Source organism: Eumetopias jubatus, unplaced genomic scaffold (genome assembly GCF_037043125.1).
Source record: "Eumetopias jubatus isolate StellerSeaLion01/CBP00866 unplaced genomic scaffold, mEumJub1_p1.0 scaffold_17, whole genome shotgun sequence".
Taxonomy (NCBI): Eukaryota; Metazoa; Chordata; class Mammalia; order Carnivora; family Otariidae; genus Eumetopias; species Eumetopias jubatus.
Genome location: NW_028274823.1, coordinates 80,240,844 through 80,255,791, shown reverse-complemented (window position 1 = coordinate 80,255,791; position 14,948 = coordinate 80,240,844). Strand labels below are relative to the sequence as shown.

Sequence of the window (14,948 nt, the reverse complement as noted above, 5' to 3'; positions counted from 1 at the left end):
TTTCCAGTTTCAGTTTCTCTTTCCTAAAGCGAAGCGCAGGAAAACAAGGCAAAGGAACCAAGAAATGCTTCCATATATAGGCCTCCTGAGCATCTCTTGGAGGCAGAGGAGGAAGACTTCTGAAGAGCACTGTAGCCTGAATTGCAGCCTTTCAGAACAGCCGGGAAGCACTCCTCAGTCATGAGGTAAATTTCCTGCCCTGATCGTGTTGAAAATGTCCAATCAGTCTTGCTGTGGAATGCAAATCCCTACTCCGTAAGCTCAAGCGCCTGGTTGTTTTGCCTCAGTGTCTGTCTGTAGCCTTGCCGTGATCTAGGTCGTGTATTTGTCTCATCACTGCTGGCTTGTTTATTTCTGCGAATTTCGGACCCACACTGTCAAGCTTCCTCAGGGCATCTCTCACGGGGAAGCTGACAGCTGAGGGCCAGAGGAGGGAGGGAGGGCAGACGGAGAGATGTTTATCGGCAGGTGCTTCATTTAAAGATGGGTCCGGCGGGGGCGGGGGCGGGGGGGAGGGGCTCCTGTAGACTGTCTCTCTCTCTTGTTCCTTATTTGAAAGGATGATGCGAGGGGCTTTTAATAAGATTCTTATTTAACAAAGGATCTGTTTTTAGCAGATAAGGTTAAAATGTACTCCGGGTAGCAACCCCAGCTCATGCTAAGGTAGATTTTACTTTTAATGTGTTCATTCATCTCATATGTGCATTAGGGCTGGTAAAATGTATCCATTCATTCGACAGAAATATATTTTACCCCAAAATGCTACTGATTGGCTAGAGTCCTTCTCTCTGAAGTATGAATTGGATGTGGGGTGCTTGGAGAAAATAGCCCCTACCTCTAAAATTGGATGTGGGGTGCTTGGAGAAAATAGCCCCTACCTCTAAAATGCTCTTACACCCCAGAAACATAAGATTGCCCTGCGAGGAAGCAGGGTAGGAAGGGAGCTTTCTGTTTTGTCCAGTGTGAGGGTGTGGCCAGACTAGATGTCTCAGCCTCAGTCCGGGGAGCTCCAGCGTGCAGGAACGCCAGTCCCAGCTCTCATTTCCTAGAGGACACATTGCCCTCCTTCTATAAGCTTCCTGATGTCTCTTCTTGGAGCAATATATTTTCTGCTACTCTGCATGTCTTCCTGATAAGAAAGAAAAAGATCTGATATCTCTCCAGATGTCTATTTCTAGAGTAACTCAGAATATTTAGAAACCTTGTTCCTACTGCTTAGAACTTTAGCATGGTCTTCTCTTCGAATCTCTCCCTTAATAACACAAACCCACCAGTCTCTTTCTTAATTTTCTTTGATCCCTTAGCTATAGACACTGTCACCAGGCATTGGCCCTGTGCTCTAAGACAGTGGTTTTCAAATCTGAGCATGTGTAAGATCTAGCTGGAAGGCTTGCTAAAGACAATTCCTGGGCTCAAACCCCCCCCCCACTTCAGATTCTGATTTGGTAGTCCTAAATTGAGGTCCGAGGATGTGCATTTCTAACAGGTTCCTCAGTGGTGTGAGTAATGCCCTAAGACACTGGTGGCAGCATTAGTTTTGGGCCTGGTAAGCGGTGTCACTGTGGCTTTCATGAGGACAAGAAGCAAGGCAAGACATTGCTGTGTGTAAACAGTTGGAACTTCTAGAGCCATCAGAAACATAGGTCTCAGAAGTCTGAGCCCAGGAAGCAAACGTCTGGAACCAGCTTCTGATTTACTGGTGAAAATAAAAGCCCATAATCACCCAGTGAAATGGGGTACTTTTGAATGGCTGCTCAAAGGGATTTTACCTAAGTGTGTATAGTAAATGCCTCTATCCTGCAAATGCACAATTGACTATGTGCTCTATATGTTGGAGATAAATTTCAACTGTATTCACTCTCTCTGCTTCTTTTATAAAATGAGAAAGTTGCGAGGCGCCTGGGTGGCTCAGTCAGTTAAGCCTCCAACTCTTGATTTCAGCTCAGATCATGATCTCAGGGTCGTGTGATCGAGCCCCATGTCAGGCTCCACACTCTACGGGGAGTCTGCTTGAGATTCGCTCTCTCCCTCTCCCTCTACCCCTCCCCCTGCTCTCATTATCTCTCTAAAATAAATCAATAAATCTTTAAAAAAATTAAATGAGAAAGTCGCTAAAAAGCTTATTGCTAAGCTTATGTAACCTTACCGAGAAGGAAAATAGATCAGATTGGACACGCACTTTTGAAGGGGAGGCTGCTGTCATTACAATGCCAGATACCAGGCCAGGCACCCTCCTGGGCTCACACACACACACACGCGTGTGCACGCACATACACACACCACCCATGCCATTCCCCATATTACATCAAGAGGCTCAGACAACCTGGCTCCTCACGAAGACCTGTCCAGGACTTTGAATGGACAGAGGGTCCTTCCCCACGCAGAAACTCCTACCCATTTTCTCTTTCTCTCTATTTATTCTACTTGGGGTAGTTAAGTCTCCATCTGATTCAAGTAACAGAAATGAACAGGAACTGATTTAAAGTTCCTGGAATGGCTCACAGGATCCACACACAGGACTAGAGCAACCCCAGAAGGGCCAGAACAGGACAACAGAGAGCGTGGGGGACCCAGACTCTGTCCGCTCCATGTACGTCCAGGTCACACTCTCTGCAGGGCATGCAGCAGATCATGGCCCCCGAGAGCCCTCCAGCATGCACGGTGCTCTCCCTAATTCCAGACACCTGGCTCCCCCCCGCCCCCCCGCACCAGCTCCATTTCCAGCTTCCACTTGAGTTTTGGTGCTCAGCCCTGATCTAATCATCAAATTGGGGAGAGGGGTCTAAAAAGTGGAAGATAGGGGGCAGGAAGAAAATGGGGGAATATAATCTTCCATTTGGACAAGCATTTCAAAGACGGTCTTTGCCACATAACATAACTTCCCACATATCCACTGCTTGTCTATGTCAGAATCCATAATATTTACTATATCGGCTCCTCATAAAAGGGCTAATTAATATATACCATGAAAAAATGTTAAGAACAGAAATCACCAGTCTAAGAAATAGCGGTGGGGTGGAGGAGAGAAAAAAATAATTATATTTTATTCCAAAATAAAAGTTTAAAACATTGCTAAGATATACGATGATAATAAAGTTAAATGGTAGAATAACACAAAAGCAGAGGAAATAAGTAAGCATTTAGAATTGTTGAAATATGATTTAAATGGTTAAAATGGAAAAGGTCAGATAAAAGGAGAACTTGGAATGCCAAATTAATAAAAAGACAAGACAAAACCAATTTGATTAAAAAAAAAAGTTTGGATAACCAAAGAAAATCAATTAAGGATATATGGAAAGCTCAACTAATAAGACAGGAAATGTAAAGTACTAAGGGCAAAAAGGACAAATTAAGGAGAACTAAGAAACTAAAACTATAGGAGGCAAAATGCAGTTGGATTTCAGAGGGATAATGAGATTAAAATCAAGCCGGCAAGACATGAACAGAATAGACAATTCTAAAGCTAAAATTTTCAAACTAGGAAAGCATTTTCGCTACGCAAGATGAAGAACAGGAACACAAAGCAATCAAATGGCCTTTCTTAAACACTGCATCAAGTCAGGGGCACCTGGGTGGCTCAGTTGGTTCGGCGTGTGACTGTGGCTCAGGCTCAGGTCATGATCTCAGGGTCCGGGGGTCGAGCGCCACGTGGAGGGCCCCCCCCCCAGTCCTTGGGCTCCACACTCAGCAGGGAGTCTGCTTCTCCCTCTCTCTCTCCCTGTGCCCCTCCCCTGCTCATGCTCTCTCTGTCTCTTTCATAAAATCTTTAAAATCAAAAAGCTGCATGAAGTCAATCCTCCTTGGAAGCCCGTTCCCCGAGATGTGTCTGCCCCGGCACAGGCTCTCAGGGCAGACGGCAGAGGGCCAGCTCGACCTGACACAAACGGCCCTTATTCAGGGAATCCTAGCCCACTCCAACCCTCTCCCTAATCCTTCTGCCGCCCACAGTCACCAACCCGGCGTCCCGTGCACTTCACGCATACGCCAAAACATAGAAAGAAACGAAAAGGAAGTCGTGTTCTTTTCTGGTTGGGGTGAACACCGTCGGGGAGGAGGAGTAAGAGATTCATACTTGCCACGCTCCCCGCTTCTTGCCCGGAGAATCCGCGCTGTGTCTGAAAGCGTGCCTCTTTCTGTTTTGCCCTCCAGTGAGAGCACCAGGACCGCCTTGGAGAGCTGCCTACGGCAACTGAAATGCCATTTCACCTGGGACTTGGTGGAGCCGGGAAAGCCCCTGGATGATTTCGAAGACGAGGTGCGTGACGCCACGGAGTTTCAGAACGACGAATTCAGAGCCACGGTGTTCAACCTACTGGCCTACATAGAGTGCCGGCGCGGCCGCCGCCAGGCGGCGCTGCAGCGCCTGCGCCAGGCGGAGGAGCTGATCCAGCGGGAGCACGCGGCTCAAGCGGAAATCCGGAGTCTGGTCACCTGGGGTAACTACGCCTGGGTCTACCATCACCTGGGCAGCCACGCAGACGCTCAGATGTACGTCGACAAGGTGAGACAGGTCTGCGAGAAGTCTCGCAGCCCCTACAGAATGGAGAGTCCTGCGCTGGACTTCGAGGAGGGGTGGGCCCGCTTACAGTGTGCAGGGAGGCACCACCACAAGAGGGCCAAGGTGTGCTTTGAGAAGGCTCTGGAAAAGGAGCCCAGGAACCCGGAGTTCGCCTCCGGACTGGCCATCGCGAGCTACCGTCTGGATATCTGGCCGCAGTCTCAGAATCCCGTCGACCTTCTGCGGCGGGCCATTCGGCTGAATCCCCACAACCAGTATGCCAAAGTCCTCTTGGCTCTGAAACTTCAGAAGATGAACGAAGAGGGGGAAGGAGACAGGCTCGTGGAGGAGGCGCTGAAGGGAGCCCCGTGCGCGACAGATGTGCTCTGCGGAGCAGCAAAACTGTATCAGAGAAAAGGGGCGGTGGACAAAGCTATAGAGCTGCTGAGAAAGGCTCTAGAAGGCATGCCGAACAATGCCTCCCTGCACTGGCATATCGGCTGCCTCTACAGGACAAAAGTCCTCGAGATCCAGGACACAGGAACGAATGAGATGTACGGGAGAAGGAAGTTACAGGAAGCCATAGGACAAGCTGTGCATCATTTAAAGAGAGTGGATGAGGCCAATGCAGACTTCCCCTGTGTCTGCTCCTACCTGGCCTGCCTCTGTGCGCAGGTAGGCCAGTATGACCACGCGGAGCATTACTTCCAAAAAGAATTCAGCAAAGCGCTTTCTCCTGGGGCCAGACAGGTGCTCCATCTGCGCTATGGCAACTTCCAGCTGTATCAAATGAAGAGTGAGGACAAGGCCATCCATCATTTCATACAGGGTGTGAAAATCGACCTGGAATCAAAGGAGAAAGAAAAGATGAAAAATAAGCTCCAAAAAATTGCCTGTATCAGGCTTTCTAAAAATGAAGCTGATTCCGTAGCTTTGCACCTCTTGGCGTTTCTTCAGGAGCTGAGTAGAGACATGCGGCCAGCAGAGGAAAATCCTGAGAGGCATTTGGACTCTGGAAGCTTCCTCTTTTCAGCATCTTTTGCTGAGGAATGAGGAATCGGGATTCGGTGCGAGTGGGACGATGGAGGGAAGGGAGCAGAAACCCCACCACCAAGTGGGTATTCACGATATTGGACAACTGGTACAGTGGCATAGGCATGGACTGGGCTGCCGGCCATGGGTCTGGACCAGGTTTGTGGAGGAACCTGCTGGGCCGAGTGTTAAAACATGAATTGCTCATGGAATTCTGAGACAGGGACTAGACTGGAGCGGAGAGGGTCCCAGGGCTTGGTTAGGGGGCTACTTCCCAAGTGACCTCTTGGGAGCAGTTTGCATTGTGACATTCCCTTAGTCATCCTCCATGCGGTGATGCCTTGGGTTTGTGTCTAGGTTTCATATAAAGCAGCCAGATCCCTCACATCTGTAACAGTGTGGTCCGTTTTTGCAATGTTTTTCCACCCTTGGAGTCATTTTAGATCTTACACAGTTTGGCCCTGCATAGACGCTAATGTGCTGTGTCCATTGAAAGGCCAGGGGACCAAAGCCTCCATAGGACTGGGTATCTCCTCCCCCTCACTTCCGCCTCCTCCCCAGACAGTCCTCAATCTAGACTGTCCTATACAACCTGAGTTCAGTTGTCCCATTGACTGAGGTGGGAACATAGTTTGAAAAAAAGAGAACAGAGCACAGGTTGAATTTAGAAAGAACACATCCAAGACAAGCAATGGGGTCAGGCCATCAGGGTCCAAGAGTTTCAGAAGGCACATGGGGAGATTTCGCCTCCATTCTGCCCTCCCTGTATTCCAGCATGTGAAGAATTAAAAAGGGGGATTCTGTAGAATATGCTAGAAAGCAAAATAATTCATTTCTTTAAAATGTCTGGAAAAATAAATGTCATGCCAGTAGGCACAGGGATTGAGTAGACAAGAGAAAGAGAGAAGAATGCTGTCATTGTAGACTGTAATCACATGGAGAAAAATCTCATTTTCTTGGCCACTGTTAGGAAAATTTCCTTGTACAACGAAGACTTGCTTTGTTCGGAAATGCTTGGATGAGCGCAGGCCCAAGGTAATAAAAAAACAGCAGAACAGAAGGCTCATTTGGACACCAAGGACCTAGCGAAAGGTCTTGTGAAATGACATCAATAACAGAGAGTTTTTTTCCCCAATTAGACATGTTGTACGTTAGGTGAAATAAAACTTCTCACCCTGAAAATCCTCAAGGGAATCATAAAATTCATGGTTTGCGTGGGGTGATTGGAGTTTTCTAGGTAAATACTGAATGGCCCATGATATCAGGATTAGTGCGAACCAAAACAGACTCAGGTGACCCAGCATGAAACAGACCCTCAGTCATCCTCTGGGTTGCAAAAGATTTGCCTGTTCAGATTAATTTAAATTTAAATAGTGGTTACCAGGGGCTGGGGGTTGGGGAGGTGGGAGAGATGTTGTTTGAAGGTACAAACTTACAACTAGTAAATAAGTCCTGGAGATCTAAGGTATAGTATAGTATCTTGGATATAGACAACAATATCGTATTATAATCATCAAACTTGCTAAGAGGCTAGATCTTGATTATTCACACCACAGAAAAGAAATGATAATTATATGATAAAGGTGATAACTATCACTACAGTAACTTTCGCTACAATCATATTACAATGTATACATGTATCAAATCAATCTTAAATTTGTACAGTATTATATGTGAAATGTACTTTAACAACTTTAAGTATATATTAACATTTTTATTAAGCAATGAAAACATTATATAAACTTCAAGATTTTTTTAAGTTAAAAATTCCAACTACCATAATGGTTTTCACATTATTTTCTGTATTAAAAATTGTGTTGTGTGCACTTGAGACCAGCAGTATGCATAGTATGGATTCCTGAAAAAAGCCATAGATTTAATGAATAAATAACTTAGAGGTGATGGAACATAAAGGAGTGTTCTGGGTTTTTTTGGAATTTTGCTGCACTATAAGTCTTCTAGACCCAGCTACTGAGTAATGCAACGTTTTATTGGTTGCAAACTGGCTCCATATAACCCAGACTGGTCTAACATTATAACCACTGAATGGAACAGACTTTTTTTTTTTCTCTCTAAGCCTTAAGAATCCAGGACTCTAGCTTACACCCTGACGCCCACCACCGTGCACCCCCGTGCACACAAACCCCCAGCCCCCACACTCGGACAGTGGGTGGACTGTTTCTCCTCTCTGTTACATCTTGTTAACACCATGTGTTTCCATCTGCATTCTGTCTCCTCTTCCGCCCTCCATTATGAGAATGAGGAAGTGTCGCCCATTCTGTTATATGCCACTCTGGAGGCGATCCAAACGCATGTTGGAGAGTTTTTTCCTATTAATTAAAGAATAGAAAGAGACAAACAGCCCTGAAGTCTCTCTTGTTTTCTGAGAGGTCTTGATGGAAAATAAGATTTACACCAGCTGAAAAGGTAAACTCATTCCATCGGACTGAATTGGACTAGCGTACATCTTAGGGAAAGGTTTAGCTTCCTTTTTATTGGATCTGGTGCCTGGGGAGGAAAACCAGGGGTCTTCTGAATGGAAGGTAGAGAGGCAGGCACACTGACCTTGCGAGAGGACCACTAGTCCCTGTAGAGTGCTGAAGAAGGCCCACCAGGTGTACGCAATCTTGCCCATGCAGCAAAACCCTTGCTAGAACAGGTTCCTGAAGGGAAAAAGGTGGAAAGAATAGGGAGGAGACAGATGACATAGTACACTCAATTTTTATTCGAGGATGTAAAGCCCATGGAAATGATTAGAAAACAATAAACAAAACTATGTTTATAGCTCACGTTCCCTGAAATCTCACTATCCAGGGACAATGAATGGAGCCACGTTACCTGGGATGACTCGTCATCCCCTGGCTCTTAGCGTCATTTCTCAGTGCACGACATTTGACTCCCCTCAGATACCCACCGAGGAAAATAACAAGCCCCTGGTAGGCGTGGTCTGGGTGTTGATGAACAAGTCCGTCAGAATGACCCGATCGCATCTGTTATGTGTCTCCTCGGGCACCCATACGCACTAATGTCCTCTGCCCACAAAACTGCTTCAACACGTCTCATCATTCTCTACATCTGATTGCCACCCTGAGAGTCCTGATACCCTGACAAAGACGTTCTCAAATACGTTAGTGACCATGAAGGAGTAAGGAGAATTTCTCTCATCTGGCTGGGTGCCAAGGAGTACTGAGTACTGATTTGCCAGCCTCAGAGTCCTCAGTGAAAGAGTCATCAGCTTCTGCCCGTAGCCCCTTTTACCACAGAGCTCAGAGACAGTCCCCAGGGGCAGCAGACCTCGAGTCATGGTCCATGTTTATCTTTCTTCCTACCTCCTATCAACTGCCTTTCAATCTGCGCCCAGTGCAGCGTGTGCACAATCAACCTGGGATGCCAACCAGGGAAATGTGGGTTCCCCAGAGACCATGTGTTCCTGTCTCCCCACCCTTCCTCCACCATCCCCCCATCACCTAGTTTTGGGAAGGGAGTCATTTGGTTTGACTAATAAGTAAGAAACTTTCCTTCTGGTTTACAGTACAACTGCTTCTTGCTGGTGATCTGTACCTTCCTGGGAGGCTGCAAGAGGGAAAACAACTAAAATTCTTTGTATAACACGGCGCAGGGACTCACAAACAGTTCGGCAGCTCCTCAAATGGTTAAACGTAGTGTTACTGTATAGCCCGGCGATGCCACTCCCAGGTATGTACCCAAGAGAAAGGAAAACATGCTATCAACTTACATGTGAGAGTTCATAGCAGCATTATTTACAATAGGCAAAAAGTAGATTCAATAAGGGGTGCCTGGGTGGCTCAGTTGGTTAAGGATCTGACTTCCACTCAGGTCATGATCTCAGGGTCCTGGGATTGAGCCCCGCAGCAGGCTCGAGTCTGCTTCTCCCTCTCTCTCTGCCCCTCCCCCTGCTTGTGCTCTCTCTCACTCTCTCTCTCTCAAATAAAAAAATAAAATATTCAAAAAAAGAAAAAAAAGTAGATTCTTCAACTGATGAACTGACCTATTAAATAAGGGATAGTCACACAGTGGAATATTACTCAGCAGTATAAATAAGTATAGTACTTATTACATTTATTCCAAAGAAATGTAGCACTGATACTACAATATAGATAAACCCTGAAAACATTATGCTAAATGATAGGAGCCAATCACAAAAGGTCTATTAATATGAAATGCTCAGAAAAGGCAAATCTATAGAGATAGACAGTAGATAGGGGTTGCCTAGGGCTGGGGTGAGTGGCAGGATCATAGGTGACAACAAAGGGGCATGGAATTTTCTTTTGGGAGTAATGAGAATCTTCTAAAATTAACTGTGGTGATGGTTGCACAGCTCTGTGAAATGCTGAAAGCTATTGAATTGGACCCTTTAAGTGGGTAAACTGCACGGTATATAGATTACATTTCAATGTAACTACTAAAAAACTCATAATAGCCAAAAAGTAGATTAATCAACTGATGAATTGACTCGTGTTCCAAATGAATATAAAGAAAGCCAGCTCTTCTGTTGCCTTCTATTTTTAACCTCTAGGTTTGTTTTCATTGTACTGTACCCTTCTTATTACTAGCATTTAAAATACCGTTACTGCTTTTGGGGGCCTGGGTGGCTCAGTCGTTAAGCGTCTGCCTTCGGCTCAGGTCATGATCCCAGAGTCCTGGGATCGAGCCCCGCATCAGTCTCCCTGCTCCGCGGGAAGCCTGCTTCTCCCTCTCACACTCCCTCTGCTTGTGTTTCCTTTCTCGCTGTGTCTCTCTCTGTCAAATAAATAAATAAAATTTAAAAAAAAATAAAAAATAAATAAAATACTGTTACTGCTTTTGTACTCAACAAATAGGCTGGAGAACTCCCGTATCCTATTGTCTGAGTAGAGTATGGGTATGAAAATCAGGTCCTATATCATTTTATCTTTAAACACTGGTACTGAACAACCATTCATGGGCAAACTGGTTCCAAAGAAGAGTCCAAATGCAGAAGGAAATTTGACTCCATGTAGAAATCTAATACATGCTTACAGGTGTAAGAGGACTGTGAATTTCTTAATTTGCAGAATGTCATTTGACTACCATATGCAACTGTTGCAAATACTGTACTGATTCATGAGTGCTTCTTGAGCCAGAAATTAGAGTAAGAAGAGAAGCATGAAGAGAGGCAACCGGTACTAGTGTACTGGAAAATAATTCTTCATTCAGGCTGAAAGGAAGGCTTTGACCAGGTGGATAAATTTGCCTTTTCCCTAATCTAACCACTTCTGTTGCTCAGCTCCTCCCTGCACTCCAAACCTGTTTATGTCTCTCAAATCAGCACCCTCCCAACACAGAAATTTGCACAATACAACTTCCTTCCTCTTTGAGCAAAGACAGTAAACACAGAGACACATTTCCCCTGGGCTGGATGTTTAGGTTGTGCAAGTCCTGCTCTGCTAGGGTTAAGCACCAGATTCTGAGCAGCAGAGACACCACGTCTTCTTTTAAAAATTTACATTTTTGTGTGTGTCTATGAAATGTGGGACCCTCTAAAGCACAGGGCCAAAGCCAGGGGCCCCTCTTACCTCAGTCTAAGGGTAGTATTTATACCGTTTACAGTACCACAAGTATTTGTACCATTTATAGAGGTATGTCACTTTATGATGACCAGGATAACAAATTGTGAAGTAAGAGAACCAATCAGAGTTACAGACTTTTCCAAGTTGCAGGCTCCTCTCACTAGATACAACAATCATCCCTGGACTCAAAACAGCTCATGATACTCCTGTTGTTGGGGAAACCATATGTCAGTTTTGTTACACAAGAGTCTCTGCTTTCTGTAGTTTCAAGAATGGAGGGAGCCTTTCTCCTATCTACCTGACCACTCTTTCATCAAATCAACCATGAAAACTATACTCCCTAGGTTTTTATGATTATATACATCATGGCTAGAAGTTTTACAAAAATTAAAAAAAAAAAAATCTCAGGATCCTAATCAGTCCTTCAGAGCTTGAAGCATAAATACATGAATTTATGAGACAGCCTTTAAACAGTATTACATGGGTTACTATTCCCATTTTACAGCTGGAAAAACGAAAGGATGGTCTTAGGCCTCACAGATCTAAACTGCACTCCGGGGCTTTGGCGTCCTGTATTTGGTGTGGGGCAAAACAAGGAAATTCAGACTCAGTGATTTGACTCATGGATCATCCCACAGCTAGTAAACTGACCACGCAAAATTCATCCAGGTCTCCTGTTGCAAATTGTCCCCCACAAGTAAATTTACTGCAAGAAACTACTTTTTACAAAATATTTCTGGATAGTCTTTCACATCGTGTGGTCCCAGAAATCCCTGTATCAGAATCTCCTGCAGGCTGTATTAAAAATGCAGTTTCCAGGAGTTCCCAGGAGTCAGGTCCAAGATGGCAATGTAGGAAGACCCTGAACTCCCTTCCTCCACCAGAACACAAATTACACCTATTGATAGAACAATTTCCCCTGAAGTACTGAGGGCTGACTGAAGAGCTACTGAATAACCAAAGGCAGGGAGAATGGCAAGAGAACAGCAAGAGACACTGCAGGGAATGGCACCCACGCTGTCAAGGGCAGTGGGGAGGGAGATACGGAGGGACAGAGAATGGAGAACACATCCCTCTGTCCTGGGGCACAGAAAAAAGGATGTGGTTTGAAAGAGCAACTAACATATGAAAGAGACAAGGGGAGAACTCACCCCTGGAGAGGAGGAGCTGTGGGTACCCTCTCTGGGGCAGAGGGACTGTTATGTTCCCACTCTACCTTGAAGCCTAGATCGGAGCAGAGACTGGACACCATCATAGGCAGGTCCAGCTGTCACAGACTTTGCAACATCAGCAAGCCCCGGGTCCACAAGCCCACGCCAGCCCTGGTCTCACTGAGACACAGAAAAAAAGCCAGAGTTTTAAAAGCCAAAGAACTGTCCCCCTCCACCTTAAAAGCCCAGACTGGAACAGGGTCTGGATGCCATAAGTGGTGGGTCCGGGAACCACAGAGAGCTTGTAAACTCAGCAAGCCCGGTGTCCACAAGCCCAAACCTCTGTGGTGCTGGGAGACAGAAAATAAGCCATGGGTATTTTTTCCTTTTTTGTTTTGCTTTCGTTTTACTTACAACCTATTTCTTAATTTTTATTTTATCTTACTTTTTAATTTTTTAAAATTTGTCTTGTCTTGTTTTAATTTGTGTTCTTTTTGGTTTTGTTTTATTCTCCTTATTCATTTTTTTCTTTTCTGCTTTTTTCTCCTTTTCTTCTTTTCTTTTTCTATCATTATTATTATTAGCAGTGTCATTATTTTCTTCTCTTCATTATTTTCTTCTCTCTGTAGAACACCACCGTTTATTTTTTTCCTTTCAAGATTTTATTTAAATTCAATGTTAAATTCATTGACATACAGTGTAGTATTGGTTTCAGGAGTGGAATTTAGTGATTCACCACTTACATACAACACCCAGTGCTCATCCCAACACGTGCCCTCCTTAATGCCCATCACCTTTTAGCGTATTCCCCCATCCTCTCCCCTCAGGCAACCCTGTTTGTTCTCCATGGTTAGGAGTCTCTTATGGTTTGCCTCCCTCCCTGTTTTTGTCTTATTTTATTTTTCTTTCCCTTCCCCTATATTCATCTTAAATTCCACATAGGAGTGAAATCATATGGTATTTGCCTTTCTCTGACTGACATTTCTAAAAAGGCACTGTTTAAAATAATGACTAGCACATACAGCCGCAGCTCCAGCCAGCCAGCTAAAGACATCGAGAACACAATCTACAGAGGGGGCACCATTCACAGGACCACTCCTTCAAGTTTAGGAGAAATAGCCATTCCACCTAATCCACAGAAATAAACACAGAAGGTCAAGCAAAATGGGGATACTGAGGGATATGCTCCAAAAAAGAAAAAAAAAAAAAAAAGAACAAGAAAAAAATTTCAGAAAAAGAACTAGGTGAAACAGGGATAAAAAACACACCTGATAAAGAATTTTTTAAAATTCTTTTAAGTAGCTCCAACATGGGGCTTGAACTCATGACCCTGATATTGAGGGTCACATGCACTACTGACTGAGCCAGCTAGGTATCCCACCTGATAAAGAATTTAAAGTAATTATTGTGTAGATGCTCACTGGGCTGGAGAAAAGAGTGGAAGAACTCAGTGAGACCTTCAATAAAAAGATAGAAAATATTAAAAAGAACCAGTCAGAGCTGAAGAATACAAGAACTGAAATATAAAACACACCAGAGAGAATCAGCAGTAGATGAGAGTATGCAGAAGAATGTATCAGCCATCTGGAACACAGGGTGATAGAGAACACAGAAGCTGCACAGCAAAACAAAGAATTTTTAAAAAATGAGGATAAATGAAGAGATCTCTTGGACAATATCAAGTAAGCAAATATTCACATTATAGCAGTCCCAGAAGAAATGAGAGAGAAAGGTGTGAAAACTTACTTGAAGAAATAATAACAGAAAACTTCCCTAACCTAGAGAAGGAAATAGACAGACATCCAAGTCCAAGACTCACAGAGAGTTCCAAACAAGATGAACCCAAGTAGGTCCACACCATCTTATATAATAATACATTAAAAAGATCACTCACCATGATCTGGTGGAAGTTATTCCAGGGATGCAGGGATGGCTCAGTACTCAGAAATCAATTAACACCATACACCGCATCAATAAAATGAAGGCTAGAAATCATCTGACCATCTCAACAGATGCAGAAAAAGCATTTGCAAGACTCAACACCCATTCATGATAAAAACTCTCAATAAAGTGGGTTTAGAAGGAATATACCTTAACAGAGTAAAGGACATATATGAAAAACCCACAGCTTGCTTACATCATACTTAATGGTGAAAAACTGAGAGATTTCCCTCTAAGGTCAGGAACAAGACAAGGATGTCCACTCTCACCGCTTTTACTCAACATGATACTGGAAGTCCTAGCCACAGCAATCAGACAAGTAAAAGAAATAAGAAGCATCCATGTTGGTAAGAAGAAGTTAAACTGTCACTATTTACAGATGACATGATACTGTATGTAGGAAATCCTAAAGACTCCACCAAAAAAACTACAGAAGTAATAAACAAATTCAGTAAAGTGGCAGGATACAAAATTAATATAGAAATGGGTGGCGTTTCTATACACAAAGAACAAAGTAGCAGAAAGGGAAATTAAAAAAAAAAAAACCCATCTATAATTGCACCAAAAAGAATAAAATACCTAGGAATAAACTTAACCAAAGAGGTGAAAGTCCTGTACTCTGAAAACTACAAAACACTAGTGAAAGAAATTGAAGATGACACAAACAAATGGAAAGACATTCTATGCTCATGGATTGGAAGAATTAACATTGTTAAAATGTCCACATTACCGAAAGCAATCTACAGATTCGATGCAATCCCTATTAAAATACCAACA

General features: G+C 44.1%; 1 protein-coding gene and 1 long non-coding RNA gene across 2 annotated transcripts; one reads left to right on the top strand and one right to left on the bottom strand.

Annotated features, from left to right (window-relative positions):
• Positions 1 to 7,443, top strand: IFIT2 (interferon induced protein with tetratricopeptide repeats 2). Its single transcript, XM_028104576.2, has 2 exons — positions 1 to 185; positions 4,150 to 7,443. The coding sequence occupies exons 1-2, from the start codon at positions 181 to 183 to the stop codon at positions 5,549 to 5,551; spliced, it is 1,407 nt and encodes a 468-aa protein (XP_027960377.1). The 5' UTR covers positions 1 to 180; the 3' UTR covers positions 5,552 to 7,443.
• A 485-nt stretch (positions 7,444 to 7,928) lies between these two features.
• LOC148162229 (uncharacterized) lies at positions 7,929 to 12,610 on the bottom strand. The gene is made up of 3 exons (XR_015767063.1): positions 12,231 to 12,610; positions 10,117 to 10,291; positions 7,929 to 8,193 (listed from the first exon to the last, which is right to left on the bottom strand). It is a non-coding gene; the product is annotated as an uncharacterized LOC148162229 (long non-coding RNA).
• Positions 12,611 to 14,948: the final 2,338 nt, after the last annotated feature.